We start from the raw sequence: 16,744 nt of genomic DNA on the forward strand, positions 1-16,744 counted from the left end.
TATTAGTTATTTATAAAAATGTCATACAAATGTTGGTTTACAAACATTTTATTCTATATATTTTTAGCCGTTTTTATTAGAATAAATTAAATTTCGAAATTAACTTAGGTTACTTATTTTTGATTTAAATATTCAAAATCATTTATAGAGCATGTAGAAATAAAGTTATATTACTATAGAATCATATTTAATATAAAATTTGAAAATTTTGTAACAGATTAAGATATTTAAAATCTTAATCTATTTAATTTTCATTATACTTGACTTAAATGCAAAATTATTTCTTATTCTACAATCTTTTATAGATTACTTAGAAAATTTGACTAACATATTTATTCTTGTTATAGAAATGTGATGTATATTGGAGATTGATATGTTATAGTAATATTTTATATATAAAACCTAGCTCTTCAATTTTAGTATGATTTCTCCAAACCAAATATATAATTTTTGTATTATTTGATTATGTATAAGAAATTTTTTAAATAATATCCAAATTTTATTTTTCTTATTTAAAATATTACTTTTTATAAGAAACAATAGAATAAAATTATATCTATTTTTTCTAAATTTGTTTTGTGTGATCTATTTCCAGCAGTTTTTCAATTGAGTAATATAGATAAACTATCATATTGCACGTATTTAGATTATTCCTAAAAATAAAATCTGTAGACAACATAATTAGAAGAGACCATTTTATTTAGTAATATTTAATTATATTTCAATAATAGAAAAATTATAAATCTTTAAATTTTACTTGAGTAATATTTATGTCATTTTGGCAAACTTCATCCATCTTAATTATTTATATTTTAAGTCATTAGAAAGACATGTATATGAATATGTAGTATTCTTATTTTTTTTATTACGACCATAGATGCTTTTATAAAAGGAACATTTTTATAAAGTTTATGTTAGGTTGTATATCTAATTTATTAATTAAATTAACGAAGTTTGTTATAGAGAAATATGAAATGCATAATAAATAAATGATCACACCTAAACACAATAGTAAACATAAATTATTAGTAAAAATACTGCATATATGTAATATATTTTCTTTTTATTATGTGTATATTACGTACTGTATCTTAAAAATAACCAGTAACTGGTTCTCTAATTTTTTAAAAAAGGCATCTCATGGCTTATGGCTTTAAAATTCTCATTTTGCGTTCTATAATACTTCGGCACATGGGACATTTCGATGAAACCATATTTGCACAATTTGAGCAACAACACAAATGTCCACATGGTAGAAAAATTACTTCACACTATAAAAATCAAAAACAATAAGAGTAATGATATAATAATAAATTATTTTCGTATATTTATTTATGTTGTGGTAAAGAAAGATAAAAGCATTATAAAAATTAACAATATTTATCTAATAAAAAATATTCATTAGACTCACCTGTAAATCAAGACAAACAACACATTCAGCAGTATTAATACTTTTCGCAATATCAAGTTCGGGTTGATTATAACTAGTAGAAGCTTCCTCAGGTGGTGCAGAAGGCAATATTGATGAATTATCTTCATTTGTTTTTATTTCAGCCAAATAATTTTCAGCAGCCATCTTTATAGCAGCGCGATCCCGTTCATTCGTTATACCAATCTGCAAAGTTATGTTTTAAGTTGTACATAAATAATTAAAAATATATTTAAATTATTAAATTAACTATTTTTAAAGTTTTTACGAATAAATATTACGAACAGCTTGTAACTGTTCATCATTAATATTTGGTAATAACGATGGTAATGTAGCCAAAAAAGGTAGGCAGTGTAGTGCTCCTGCAATTGCAACATGCCGCACTAATGTAGGTTCTAGCATTTCTAATAAACCCTGAGGACGAGTTTCCATTAATGAATGGTACTGCATTAACCAAAACTGACTGCTTCTTCTCAAATCCTTCAAAATAAATAAAAAATTAAAGAAAAATAAAATAAGTCAAATTGACATCTAAATAAAATAAAAATGAAGCAGGTAATTACACTACTAGATCGTTTTTGTTCAATATGATTAATGGTTTCGAGAAGTTGATCTCTTCTATTTTTTTGTTGTTCTAATAAACTGATAAGAATAGCACTTAATGCTACTCTTCGTTCAGCAATCTCATTCTGCAAATTCATAATGTTTTATGGATATAGAAAAATAAAATCTATTATAAAATATAATTGACTGAATTTTCTTACAAGTTGTTGGTTTATTTCAAATTTTCTTCTTTCTAGTTCTATATTAGTTAATGCAGCTAATTGTGATTGGACCAAATTCACTTGTTGCATAATACTCCAAGATCTTGCATCACTTCGTTCTAATAAAGCTGCTACTGCAACCTTTTGCAATACTTCATCTTGACGTATTTTGTCAATAAGATCTTGTCTACTCTTTTCTTGATTTTGTACAATTTGTGCAAGATGATCATTTTGCCTTACTTCCCTGCATTATTAAAATTGTAACAATTGAAAAATATCTATTAAAGTTATATAGTGAAATACTAACAGAGATAATAATGATTGTGCAGTATAATTTTTGTAGTTTGTATGTTCTTCCAATTTTCTTGTCCTATATAATTCCTCTTCCAATAATTCTTCCATTGCCACTAAAAAAAATATTTTATACATATATACACACACACTAATACTACTTATACTAAATTATTAAATATACAAAATTTACAAAGAGTATCCTTTGTACGAAATAAGAATTGTTCTGAATGACAAGATGATAATAATTGCATTTCTTCTTGTGCTTCTCGTTCTAATAGTTCAGCTTGAGTTTGCCTTTCTTCTTCACTATTTCTTAGAAATTCTTTTATTACATTATCAGCTTCTTTTTCAGCTAAAAATGAGTGAATGTTATTGTTAAATCATGAATAAATATTAGATAATATGAATTATGCTTAAATTAGACAAAGAATTGTTATAATTTCTTAATTGTCTTTATTAATAAATTTAAAAATAACAATAAAACTGATATACCATTAGAAATGTAGGAAAGCAGACGTGCTCTATTAGTGTCCCTTTCTTTTTGTACTTTTTCTAATTTGTGTTCTAACTGAGTTTGTTGTAGGGCTAAGTCTTTTAACAGCTAGAATTAAGAATGCAGAACGCATCTAATTATAAAATTCTGCTTTATATCTAAGATAATGAATTTAACCCTTAGTGTCATACACATAGATTTGAAATACCTTCTTTTTATGTGACTTTAACATAGATTGAACCTCAATTTCATATTCTTTCTGTTGTTTTATATTTCTTTCTAATTCTAATAATGCAAATTGACGTTGCTCCTGTAAATTAAATAATTTTATATTGTAAAAGTTTATATAAAAATAAGTGAACATGTATTACTTGAATAAACTTCAAAGAATTAATAGTAAAATTGACTATTAATAGTCAACAAATAGTAAAATTGACTACTAATGAAATAAAAATAGTTATGTTAAATTATAATAAACAATAAAAAGCGATGATACTGATACAAAATATTCTGAAACATAAAAATAACTATGCATGCCTTTGCTTTTTCTAACTGCTGCAATGTTTCCTAAAAACAGAAATAAGAACATTATGACATGCATTACAACACCAAAAGACAAGCTGTCAACATGCAATACCTGCACATCACTATTCTTATCGTAGTATATTGCTTGTACATTTTCAGAGCTTGTCTCTCTGGACAAGTCATTATCTAAAACTGAATCTTCAGGGGAATATTCAATTCCAGATTCATTTGCTAAAAATGCAATGATTACAATAGTACCCCCACTCAAAATATCTCCAGGTGGATAAGATAATTTTAATCCATCAATATTTAAACTTGTTATTAATTGTAGGTAACCCAAAGATTTAGGGAGTTTTTGAAGAGGTTTATTGTAACTAATATCCAAAGTAATAAGATGCTGAAGTTTACCAATTACTTCTGGTAATTGTATCAAATTATTTCTTGATATATTTAAGATAATTAATTTATTTAAATGTGCTATTTCGTTGGGTAGTTTGCTTATATTATTTTCCTGTAGATATAATTCCTAAAGTATAAAGAAATGGTTTGTTATGTATAGATTAAATAAATTATATATCTAGATCTCTTTTTACATAGTATTTTTTTATACTTATATGGATTTTTTAACACGTTTTATTTACTTTTATATAGTTACAAACACAGACTAATTAGTTTGCAGAAAATGTTACAAAAATCATGCATATTTTTTTGAAAAAATATTTTTTTAATTAGTTTAACATTAGTTTTATAATTTTTGTAAATCAATTTACATAATACTTTTTATATAATTTGCTATATAAAAAGAGATCTAGATATACTTTGTATCTACATTTAAATGAAATATAATATAATATAATGTATATATGCTTATACCTTGAGTGAGACAAGACACATAATGTCAGGAGGCAAAGTATTAAATTGATTTCCATGAAGATCTAAGACAGTAAGCAAAGATAGATCATTCAAGTTACCTCCACCCGAAAGAGAAGATAACTTATTACAATACATCCATAGCATTTTCTTCCTAAAGACTTTGCATAACGAATAAATCCCAGGTGGCACATGTTTTAGAGCACATTCAGAGATATCAAAAACAGGTTCTGGATTTTCCCTTGCCTATTACATTTTAATAAATATAATAATTATCATGATGCATATAATATTGCTATGAAATTTATTTGAATTTAAATATTTTTTTTTTTGAACAAGCTACAAAAAGAAATAACAATAAAAATCAATCATAAAATTATCATCCTATTGATATCATAATTAATATTCAATATTAATATCATAGTAACAATCATGATTATTCTCAGTTAGAGAAAACAAACTCATGCATCAAATCAGTGTTATTGATGCATCATATTTTACATTAGGAACTGGTGAATATTTTGACAATCAAGCCACATCTTTTGTTTAAATACATTGTGTATGTACTAATATATTCTGTATAATTTGAAAAACAATTGAAGCAAAAGGGTCAAATTGATCACGACAATTTATCGTATAATGAGGATGACGTTAATCATTAACCTCCAATTATAATGAACACATACCAGATACAATTTATATTCAAGACGAGCTTTGTAATCCATATTAACTTTGCTCCCATGTTTATTTATCAGAGACATCATTAGTCTTATGTGTCATGACAGCGATATGACATATATAATTTACATTGTCATCGGTTTGCCTTCGATCGTCGTGACGCGATTTCGTTTGCTTTGGCGAAGCACGAACGGAGACACGTATCATCTGTCAAAGCATTCTTTTTATTCACAGTATAACTACGTATATTGCGTCTCTCGCGAACAAGTACGTTAATTGGCAATGTAGTCATTTGCTGTTTGAGTTAAAGGAACACGCACAGAACACCTCCCAGTCAGACATCGAACTAACGTTCGCTATACTTATTATATCCAACCAGACCAATCGCGTACGTGCTGCACAATGTACAGTTGCAGAGAATGTGTTCTACTATTACTAAATGATGCTGTCAATGATAATACTGTCATTTTTCATTGTAACGTTAATTTCTAATTCTAAATGATACGCTCATTAAGAAATTCATCGAAACTTGAAATAAAAATATGTCGAATTTATTTTCGTGCCATTTATTTTTAAATTTGTATTTTATCTTTTAATAACGTTGGCGACAGATTTCTTTCTTTTATATTTTTTCTTTTATACAGACAAAAATTCTAACAATTACACATTTGTATCATTTGCTATAAATTTTTTATGATAGAGATAGGTTTTCGTGTTCTCCTTATATAACGAGACAATCGATACACAATAATTATCACAATACTGACACACGCTAAAAAGATATTCACAGATGGAAATAACAAATGTTAAGAAACGGTTTTTAAAAATTCTGCGAATATTCTTTCTGACGTAATCGATATTCCGTGGGTGTGAGCATTCCTCTGAAACAATATGTGTATAAAGTATATATATATATATATATATATATATATATATATAGGTTAAATGAGCATTTATTTATTACAAATAAATTGCTTCTTCGTAATATTACTTTAACATTGATTATTTTCGACATTCATAAATAGAATACTTAAAAATTAAATTGTATAAATTCTAAATAAAAAAGAAGAAATTCTAGAAATAATTTTGTTAACACCTTAAAACTGTGTCGAAAGAAACGTTGACTCCTTTGTCACACATTCGTTTGTAGAGATGCCAACAATCCTTCTCTTTACGCGTTTGAAATTGAGGCTCCATTTCTATCGGTATTGCATCTATATTCTTTTCTTTCAAAGAAATTTCCGTGTTCGAATTGACCTTTTAATAGAGAGGTACAATGAATTATATAATGCGTAACTCTTTTTCGATATATTATTTATAATTAGAATCATATATATATATATGTATATGTATATGTAAATGTAAATTATCTTACTTTTGGAAGTAAAAATTTTGCAGTCATAGTTGTTCGACGAGCAACTAACTGATCGTCCGTTGCTATTGCTTCGTTGTTCTTTTTCATCTCTATCATCGTTGTTTTTTTATCAAGGACACTGTAAAAATATTACGGTATATTAGAATTGTTAAATTAGTAGTGATCATATCGTTTATTCAATCTATTCATAGTATTATCATCTATCCATATATAGTATTATATCAACTAGTCAAGAGTAGTAGGAAAACATTCGATTATTATCGATGATCTCTTTCAATACCGAAAAAAAATGTATTATATATTTACATTGTAAATTATTCACATAAAGTGGAATAAAATGAGAATGGCCGTACCAGTATATTGTAGCTCTTTTGATAACGTTGTATGTATATCGTATCGACCCAGCTCTTTTTTTTTCTCGACTATCGTAAATCATGGAGTAATCAAAGTGTATTTCGTGACCTTTATGAAATATTAAAATGCGGATATATTCGAAGAACCAAGTTCATTATGGTAGAACCTACGCGCATCGTCTATGTACACTTTGTTGAAAGAAGATGCACGCTCGAGTTGTAATTGTGCTTTTACTTTACTTATAAATAATAATGTAAATAGGCGCAATGTTAACGAAGTATGTGATAACGGATAAGATTAATTTTAGAGATCGTATTTTTTCTGGCTTTTTCAATGAATTAGCTTTTTATTTAACACGACTATTTTTATAAAATAAATTCGTAGTAATATGTATTTTTTTTTCTATTATCAGACAAAACAGAAAGACTTACGTTAACGTTGAAGTATTGCGTATTCTAGGTGGCTTCTTTTTCATATCATCCACATTTCCGATTGGTACGGCTAGACTTCGCATGTCATGCTCCATCAAAGGAACGCATAAAGACTCGCTTTCATCTTGGACAAACGATAGCATTGGTAAAGCCGTTTTGATTTCGTTCGATTTCCAAAGAATCGATTCCTTACTCGTTCCGTATTCTCCAAGATCTTCGGAATCTTTTATCACGATGAAACGATTTTGAGAGAGGCTATTTTTTGTTTTCACACAATCAAACTGCGTTTTTTCCAAGATAGTATCCTCATCGAAAGAATCTCTTTGAAAAGAAACTACAAGATGCGTTATTTATTCGTTGCACATTTGTTTCTTGTTATTGTCTAGTAAGATTTATTTTTGATAGAAACAATACGAATGTCGATTGTAATTAGAGAATATTACATTCATTTAAATTATTTTGCATATTGTAATATTTTTGAAGATATTGTCATATTGAAATCGTATTAGAAATTAATTTGTATATTGATAAATTTGTTATGTAATTTTCATAAACAATCGTTTAAAGTAACGGAAAAATGAGAATCGATATAACGAGCGAAATTAAAACTTCAAAAAAGATTTATCGCTGTTATATGTATAAAAGTACCCTTTGTTAAGTGTTAAGAAGTCCAACACGTTTTTCAGTTTTATTAGTTCGTTTAAAACTCAAATAAAGTAATTATTGCAGGTTGATTGAGCGTCGAGTTTCAATGAGATATTTTGCTCCATGAAGGGAGGTCCTTGAGGGTTAATAGGGTTGAGAAGAAGTTTGGTCGATTTAACATGTTCAATCGATTATAAAGATAGCACGAAGAAGATAGACAACGCTTTATGAAGAAGACCTTTTTGATAACCGTTAGAAATGGCATCATAGACAAGTACACACTGCAGTTTTCTATGCTTATGTAACAAAAGTCTTTGGTCGTAATAGCATGAATTCATTTAATTCGAAGAAAATGCATCAGTTTATCGTGTCTATCTAACATTGATAGATTGAAAACTCTTAATTTGTTTGAAACTAGACGATTCAAAAGTTTAATCCTAGAAAATATTTCGACGGTTCTATTAAAAATATCGATCGAATCGTTGCATGAAAATTTTTCATTTATGATCAGTTTGATTCATGTACGATATCTAAGCACAGCGAACCAGCGAAAAGATAATTTATGGAATGTGTGCGTCGCGTGTCTCGCACCCTTTGTAATTTGTTCCTTTAATTATCGTTGCACGCCTCGCCTCATTGTTACGCCTACGGTTCATCGAATTCCTACTCGGCTTTTATCAGTTTATTATGCGAATGCCATTTATTACACGGATCGTCTCAAAATTTGAAAAAGAGGTACGATATCAATAAATCAATAAAAAATGTATCGAAAAGTAAAAAATCTATGACATTATTAAATTATTTTAATTGTATTCTTTCTATATATTGTCCAATATTTTTCATTCATTTTCACATTCGAGTCGTCAAACTTACCTGATTTCACAGGTTTCTTGATATTTCCTGGAATCGGCGTTGTCGAAGTTTTTATGATTGGCGCTGTAGTTAATTTTTCTCGTAACTGACTGATCAATTTAGCCTCGTTCGGGGAATTTTCGAGATCACTATCGCTTTCGGTCGAACTAACTAAGGAAACCATGGTAATGACATCGTTTGATTTCCCATCGCAATCTTTCGTAGATATTCTACATCGACCTCGTGAACCATTACATTGTTCATCTTTGCAAGCAGATCCTACGCTGTGTTGACGCTTCTTTATATTTTTGAAACGTTTTTTTATCGGAGCTGATCTTATTGATCGAGCATAGGACGGCTAATAGATATTGGGATAGTTAAATTATTGCAAAAAAATTAATTACTAGCATCTCAAAAAACTCTTTAATATATTACCTTCGATAGAATTTCTTTTTTTTTATCGGTAACAACTTCTTCCTCGTTAACTTTTCCTTTGTCATTAATTTTGTTTGAATTTTTTTGAACTGTTTCAGAATCAAAGGTATCTATGACGATATTTACTTGAATACGAGATGAACTTCGGCCTTGTAACGGTGCAGAGCTACTTCTTGACTTTCGATTAGGCTTTTGATCGTTTACACTTTTCATCGCATTTTGTGGCCCATTCTTAGTTTCATTCTGCTTGATTTCCATTGTTCTTTTACACGAAGAGCTTCTTTCGATCGAATTTAATCTCGATGGAGTATCGGTATCGTTTGATATTCTCGAGACAGCAGTCTTATCAATTTCTGTGTATAGAAATGCTCTTTTTGTACCGCTGTGAAAATTGGCACGTTTTTGTTTCGCCGAGGCTGCTTCGTTTTGTGTTTTTAAAACATTTAATGTGGTAATTTCGGATTTTAATGTTGGTAATTTTATATTATCTTCCTTCTCGATGCACACTTTTTTTTCGTTTTCAATGGATTGATCCGCTGAAACCTGAAAGAAAATAATTATACAAGAAGATTTATTGTTAATAGGATCATGTAAAAGTTATACCTCGATTGTTTCTTCTAGTGTCTTGTTAGTGTTGTTTTCTACATACTTTATCCTCTCGATCGGCCCAGAATAACAAACATCATTTTGAAGTTTCACCGAAGAAGCTTTAACAACTTTAAAATTGTCCTCGATTGCTTTCGTTTTTTTTGGTCTTTTTGTTTCTTCGATGTCCTTGTTCAAATCCGTTCTACCCCCAAGAGAATCCGTACGCTTCGTTATTTGAATTTCATATGTATTATCGCTGCGAGAAATATCCGAATTATTGAGATCGGTGATAAGATGACTATCTTTCGTTGATTGAAGAATTTCGCTTTTGGAGATAGGTGTCTGCGGTTCCGAAATAGTAGTATAATTTGATGATTCAGAATCGCATCGTTCTTCGACGACACCATGCGCCAAAAATATATCGATATTGGCTTTATTTTCTTCGCGATGTTTCCATGCAAGTCTTAGTCTTTCCGTTAATTCTTGCCTCGAGTAAAGTATTGATGCCTTCTCTTCATTTACAATCATATTCCTGGTTTGAGATTTCTTCAAGGCTGACTTCGACTTACCGGTAATTTGTCGTGCAACGACTTCGACATGATCAATGCTGTCATTTTCGCGATGTCGTTCGCCCCAAGCTATACGCACCTATAAGATTTAATAGAATTTTTTGATTATAAAAAGAAAATAAAAGGAATTCGATTCGTAGATTAAAATTGTTTACGCAATATAATTAACACAGAACAATATAAAATTTTCTATTTTTAATAGAATTATAATACTATTAAAGATTGAATCAATAAAGGACCTTCGGTCTTAAAGATCCTGATCTCGAATTAGCGCGATTTCTTCCAGATCCAATAGGATCGCCATGAATCTTTGGCGATTTCTCATCGTCCGACGTTTTTTGTCGTCTTATTTGCCATCGCCGCGATATAGGTGATTGCAACGAGAGTTGACGAACTCGAGCAACCGATCTACGAGTCTCTGACATTTGTATTTTTCTGAATATAAGCATGATTAATGTCTTTAAATATTTTCATTCGATATGATGGAAAAATAATAAAGAATATTTTTCCTATGTATTTACAACATGATATATCTATACCTTTGATAATTCGTACGATTATGATTTTCCAAAATAATTGTTGGTAGAATATTTCTTCACATATGTTAGTAACGATTCGATGTGAAAACTCTTCTCTCATGCGAATGAACGAAGATATGATCGGATCATTCGCATCGTGTTCACAGCACGATCGAATGCCGACTGACGAGTTTCATCCATTGCCCTCTACTATGATCGTTTACAACTACTAACTTACTTGCGATTCAGTACAGAATTTCTACCACCCTCTCACCGAAAGGAAAAGGAGGGTGGTCGAACAGTAAGTTGCTTTTTTGTTCTTCGTGCAGTTGGTCACGTTATATCCACAACGGCAATTACCTTGAACTCGTCTATACCTTCAACGGATTTTCCGAGGTATTCGAACTCAAGAATCGATCCGTGTTTCATGATTCACGAACTCGCAACTCGAGTTTGAGTTTCTTACAATTAGTTGAGAAACTCGGTATAAGTGCAGTTTTTGCTTTTTCTTTTCTCCCGATCATTGTACTTAAAAACTTTTTTAAATTTGCGAAAATCAACTCGATATCTATCTCGTTTCCACTATCGTGATATATTTATTGATATTTTTGAATATTATATTTTAGATATTATAGATTTATTTATATAAGAGATTTATTTATATAGGATATTTTAGATTTTATTATAATAGGAAAAATATAGGAAATCGATTGATAATATAAAATCACGGAAGAATATCATTTATTTAAAGAGAAATCTTCGTTATATATCTTTATTAATCTTTGATATTTAATCGTCACCATATGAATTTAAATTGGTCTTTCATCAATACATCACCTCGAAGGTGCAATACCTCTTTCCTTCTACTATCTATATGCTATATAGAATCCTCGAAATCACTAATAGAACACTCGAAGGTCTACCGGTCATCCGAGATTATTGATCAAAACTACTTCGTGATCTGGCAGCTTGTTGTCTGTAGTTGCCATGACATCAGCCCATCATACGAATTTACTTTTCTCTTTTGTCTTCTTGTCTATTACTGACACTATGCCATACTTTCGATTAATATGGCAGTTTGTTTGAAATCGAAATTCTAAGCATTATATTAATAGTACATATGCGGAGTTAGTGGGATATCATTTTAGTATCAGTTAAAATATTCTAAATGTTTTCATAATGCTTTATAATATTTGTTTAAATATTAATAATAAAAAATGATCCTCATTATTATTAATTAAAAATAGAACTTTGTAACAATTTAACATAAATTAATAGAATTATTCTATTAATTTTTATTTATGTAAAAGTTTTTATGCGTAAACTGTATATAAATGAATGAAAATTTTACTTCTTTTAAATTAAATATATATAGCGTATAAACTGTGTTGATAATACAGTTAGAGAGTAATAAGTCAGTATTCGAGAAGATTGGTATTAATATTTAACTGTCCTCTAGCGTCTAAACTTTATATCAGATTTTGTAATTACTAGCGCCACCTAGTATGAACGTGAAATAAGACGACAAATGTGGAGAATTGTTTATGTGCGATTTATTTATTATTTATATTACGTATTTGGAAATTATATACAGTACATAAGAACAGTATGTTTAATGCTTTGATATTTTTATGTTATGTTCGTTTGAAATCAATGTGAAATAGTTCTTCATGTAGGATACATTTTTATAAACTGTAAGTTTTCGCTATATTCTTTATTACACCAGCATGTTAGAGTTTTCCCGCCTATTTGTTTGATCATTAATTATTGTTTTTTCATATAAAATTTATTCTCATAAACAAATAGTATTATAAACAAATATTTTTTTATGGACTCTATAATTGTTTTAAGTTTAATAGTACGTTTAATTATGACTAAGAAATCATTTTTAGTGATTCTGATGTTATTTTGATTTGTTTCTCATAAAGAAAGTATATAATTAAATATTCTTAATGTCGTATGTAGTAACAAAAAAATTAAAATATTAAAAATATAACTATATTATTTTTATAGGTTCAATATATTTTAAAGCGGAATGATTTTATAACAATATTATATCAAATATTTATAGAAATGGCAGATCAAAATTCATTTGAAGATCAATTCAATAATACTATATCTTTTACTACAAGTGATATTGATGCCGAATCTCCTATATCACAATTAAAGATATCCTTTGATAAAATTTACAAAATCTGAATATCTTACGTGAAATAAAAATTAATATTTATGTTTTCCTTTATTTTTTATATTTTATTGATTATACATGGCATTGGAGAGTGCAAATCCAACGTTTGAGATAGAGGAATGGCAGCAATTGTTAGAGAAATCTTGGTCTACTTGTAAGAGAGAGTTATTAGAGGAGAATGTCTTCAGTTTAATTTTACCTATGGTTCATTCTCTCCTATGTCGAGTAATTTTTAATTTGCATGAAATATATTTCATTCATATTGAAAATATTCATATATTTAGCTTTTTCTAAAAATAAAATAAATTTATACTTAACAGATTTTAAAACAAATTGATATACTTTTAACCAATACTAAAGTATCCAATATTTTGAATAATATAAAAGATAAATTACTTAATTGCGAAGGTATATTGCATTTTTATCAAAAATCTGTGGAATATGTATCTAGCTTTGGGAAGGTTTCCATTGAATATGTTAAATCGCTACCTAATATTTTACCGTCTTCTATAAAACTAGTTTTTGAACATTGCAAGACAAGGTAATTTATCAATATAGTAGTATATTGTTTACTGAATTAATTAATTATTATTTTTTTTTTTTTAATTTTATAAATTTTCCTATACTAAAATTATTTTTTAGTTCACATATTTATGGAAAAATTTTCAAAGATTTATCGAAGGAATTAATGAGTCTTTTCAGAAAAGCAAGTGGAATTCTTAAAATATTTTTGACTATTTTAGAAGATGTCATTATTTTTGATGTGAATATAGAATCTGAGATGGCATCATTACTAAACGGTACATAATTTTATAGGGTTTATGTTTTTTAATACATAGCATGTAAATAAAAGTTACAATTAATCTTGTTTCTTGACTAATCACTTTTTGCTTATTTTATTATATAGTAATAAAATTACTTGGTGTTATTGCTGCAAGTTCACATGGTCTAGACTTAAAAACTTTTGTGGGAACAACAACATCTTTTGCTAAATTAGCTATGACTTATTGCAATGATATCAAAACAACTTCTCCAGAAAACGTTATTACATCATTTCAACAAATTACAAAGGAAACCAATATTTTATATTCCACAATTTTGGTATTAGTATTATCATTTCTTTTTATTATCATTTGAGTTATAATTGTGAAAGTTTATTTATATTTACTTTATAATCAGGATCCAAACAGTAAAAACGAAGAAAGGACATTAAAAGGTGCTAGTATAATTTTAAATATCATTACTAAATTGACTTCAGCTTACTGTAAATATTTAAGTAATGATATTCTCTTTACATTGATTGAACTTCTATTGCACCTACAGAGGTATATCATTTTTTTAATTTTTTCTTAATTTATGTAAAACATAATATATTGGTTTAGAAGATAATGCAAAAAATGTGCATTGTTTAATCTAGGTATACTGCTTTCTTAATGGACAGTATAGCAGTTGATATGCTGAATAATAATATATCATCAGGAACAACCCTTCTTCTAAATATTCTTTTAAAAAATAGCAATTTTAACCAAGTTCGTTAATTTCTTAAATATTATTACTTTTTATTAGATAACTGAATCTTTTTTGTCTTATATTAAACTATTTTAGATTTACTTTCAATATAGACTAAAAGAGGATGTTGATAAATTAGGTTTCCATTTACTAACACTTGCAATTTTGAAAGCAATAAACACTATTCCTTATGATAAATACTGTAAGTGGATCTTAGAAACACAATCAGTACTCGACATTATGTTCACAAATTTTGATTATTGTAAGTGATTATCTTTTTTTTTTAAATAGTAATCTAGATTATTTTTATGCATTTATATGATTTTTGTTCTACAATAACACATTTTTTTACGAAGTGCAAGAAGAACTTTGTGTTGGAGAATTGGAGCTCTCAAGCAATTACAACTTCGAAGAAAAAGCAGGTCCGATCGATCTTTATGCAGCAACTTTGGCATCGATTTGCAAATTTATTATTACTATGCCTTGTGAAAATTTCCATATTGTTGAAAAGATATTATTAAAAAATCTTTTGAGCGGAATTTTTTGGAATTCCTTACTTAGTTCTGACGTTTGGTATTGCATAGGACGGTTAGTTAATCATTTCTTAATAATATTTAATTATTATATATTATTATATATTATTTTTTAACTATATCGAATTATTATTTGTAATTTAGGACATATTATTATTTTTTTTCTTTCAGTTATAGCTCACCGTATTTATGTAGTTCTCACGTGAAATATTTAATGCACACATATGCCATTTTGGCTGAACGTCGCAATTCTCTTGAAGTGTGTGTTTTAAAAAATTTAATTAGTAGACTTTATACTTTATTGCCAGAAAACGAAAAGCATTCTGTAGTATTCGAATTAGATGATATAGATGCATGTTTATGGTTACCTTTCTCACGATTGTTACCATACAAAACACGTATGATTATATGCGAACGCTTAGCTTTTAGTGTTACAAACATTTCAAATTTAATCGACAATTTTTTACAACAGCCTAGTGCTAGACATTGGTTTCAATTGGTAAATATAGTTTAAAGATCTTAATGGTAAATTTTTTTTATATCAAGTATGAATTTGTGTTTTTATTTATATTATTTTTATCGTAGACAAAATTAATACCAGCAGCGAGCAAATTTTGCAATATAACGGAAAAAGAAATGATCGATGTTATATCCAAATTATGGAATTTTATTACAAATATCATTGAAGGATGCGATTATAGATATTCATTCATATTATCTGATTTTTCCATAAATGTACTTGATGGTACTCAACACGACTTTTTTTATCAAGATTCTGTATGTATAATTCTATAAATTTCGTATTCGAAGAACAAGAATAAACATCGATCTATACAATTTTTTTGTTTTTTTTAGATTTTAAATGCTATAGCTAATTTATCTTTGCACGCATTACCTCATGCAAAAATAAAGATAGCGTATTATATAGAAGATTTAGCTATGACATTTAAGAATGCCCATCCTAAAGTGATCAATGGGTTCGCAGAGTTAAATTGTAGATTGTTAGAGGATGAAAATCCATGGGTGTCTCAAGAAATGCTCGAAAGTTTCGATCGTTTAGCACATACGTGCCCTAACGAAGAACTTGTGGCAAAGATTGCAAATGCGATTTCCAGAAAATTAACGATTTGCGATTCCGTGCCTGCATATTTATCTTATACGCAATATTATAAATTGCAAGATATTTTAAATGTTAAATCCTATTTGTTGTGTTTAATCAAAGAATCTATGAACGACAATACGAAGCATATATGTGTGGTTTTCCAAGATTCTAAGAAGGACGTAAAAATACCAAGGATAGAATCAGAGAAAATGAAATATGAAAATATGTCGAAAGAACTGAACGAACGTGTAAATAAGATATGCAATGAGTTAGAAAGTATTATAAAACGAAAAAGTGATATCAATGATGCTACTTTACGAAATTTGCGAGCTGTGCTCACAATGCTTACTGAGTAATTTGTTGAAATAAGTCATATATAGATAATCATATTGTAAATAGATTACAAACATTTAAAACCTGTGGTTTATTATTAGTAATTAAAAAATTGCAACATATCATAGCATTTGATAGAATTTTATACTACACATAAGAATCTTGACTTTTCTATTGGCTATTTGATGCATAATAAAGTTTATACTTTTGATATACATAGTATATTATTATGGCATTATTTAATACTGAAATAAATCTA

At 28.0% G+C, this 16,744-nt stretch overlaps 3 protein-coding genes across 6 annotated transcripts; 1 reads left to right on the plus strand and 2 right to left on the minus strand.

Annotated features, from left to right (window-relative positions):
• Nucleotides 1-767: 767 nt before the first annotated feature.
• LOC118443097 (E3 ubiquitin-protein ligase LRSAM1) lies at nt 768-5,404 on the minus strand. Of its 3 annotated transcripts, XR_004838589.2 has the most exons (14): nt 5,062-5,403; nt 4,379-4,621; nt 3,618-4,031; nt 3,518-3,547; nt 3,189-3,290; nt 2,980-3,088; nt 2,678-2,839; nt 2,501-2,600; nt 2,194-2,437; nt 1,993-2,118; nt 1,715-1,909; nt 1,412-1,615; nt 1,086-1,271; nt 773-999 (listed from the first exon to the last, which is right to left on the minus strand). XR_004838589.2 is itself a non-coding variant. In XM_035869576.2 (13 exons), exons 1-13 carry the CDS (start codon nt 5,137-5,139, stop codon nt 1,146-1,148), a joined length of 2,133 nt encoding a protein of 710 aa, XP_035725469.1. In that variant the 5' UTR covers nt 5,140-5,403; the 3' UTR covers nt 771-1,145. The 3 variants fall into 3 exon arrangements, 2 of the variants coding, with proteins under 2 accessions (XP_035725470.1, XP_035725469.1); XM_035869576.2 differs by having other exon boundaries at nt 771-1,271; XM_035869577.2 differs by lacking the exon at nt 3,518-3,547 and having other exon boundaries at nt 768-1,271; nt 5,062-5,404.
• A 222-nt stretch (nt 5,405-5,626) lies between these two features.
• Nucleotides 5,627-11,009, minus strand: LOC118443095 (uncharacterized). 2 transcript variants are annotated; one of them, XM_035869573.2, is made up of 9 exons: nt 10,842-11,009; nt 10,542-10,737; nt 9,749-10,381; nt 9,146-9,688; nt 8,732-9,068; nt 7,214-7,547; nt 6,429-6,546; nt 6,150-6,310; nt 5,627-5,934 (listed from the first exon to the last, which is right to left on the minus strand). In XM_035869573.2, the coding sequence occupies exons 2-9, from the start codon at nt 10,725-10,727 to the stop codon at nt 5,874-5,876; spliced, it is 2,373 nt and encodes a 790-aa protein (XP_035725466.2). In that variant the 5' UTR covers nt 10,728-10,737; nt 10,842-11,009; the 3' UTR covers nt 5,627-5,873. The 2 variants fall into 2 exon arrangements, 1 of the variants encoding a protein (XP_035725466.2); XR_014982078.1 differs by lacking the exons at nt 5,627-5,934; nt 6,150-6,310 and adding an exon at nt 6,782-6,890.
• Nucleotides 11,010-12,348: 1,339 nt separating this feature from the next.
• LOC118443094 (FIGNL1-interacting regulator of recombination and mitosis) lies at nt 12,349-16,679 on the plus strand. Its single transcript, XM_085656680.1, has 13 exons — nt 12,349-12,426; nt 12,834-12,989; nt 13,087-13,233; nt 13,329-13,549; nt 13,651-13,808; nt 13,916-14,109; nt 14,188-14,333; nt 14,426-14,537; nt 14,614-14,779; nt 14,874-15,105; nt 15,222-15,549; nt 15,636-15,827; nt 15,906-16,679. Exons 1-13 carry the CDS (start codon nt 12,349-12,351, stop codon nt 16,506-16,508), a joined length of 2,733 nt encoding a protein of 910 aa, XP_085512806.1. The 3' UTR covers nt 16,509-16,679.
• The last annotated feature ends 65 nt before the right edge of the window (nt 16,680-16,744 follow it).

Source organism: Vespa mandarinia, chromosome 4 (assembly GCF_050613455.1).
Source record: "Vespa mandarinia isolate Hongniang chromosome 4, ASM5061345v1, whole genome shotgun sequence".
NCBI lineage: Eukaryota > Metazoa > Arthropoda > Insecta > Hymenoptera > Vespidae > Vespa > Vespa mandarinia.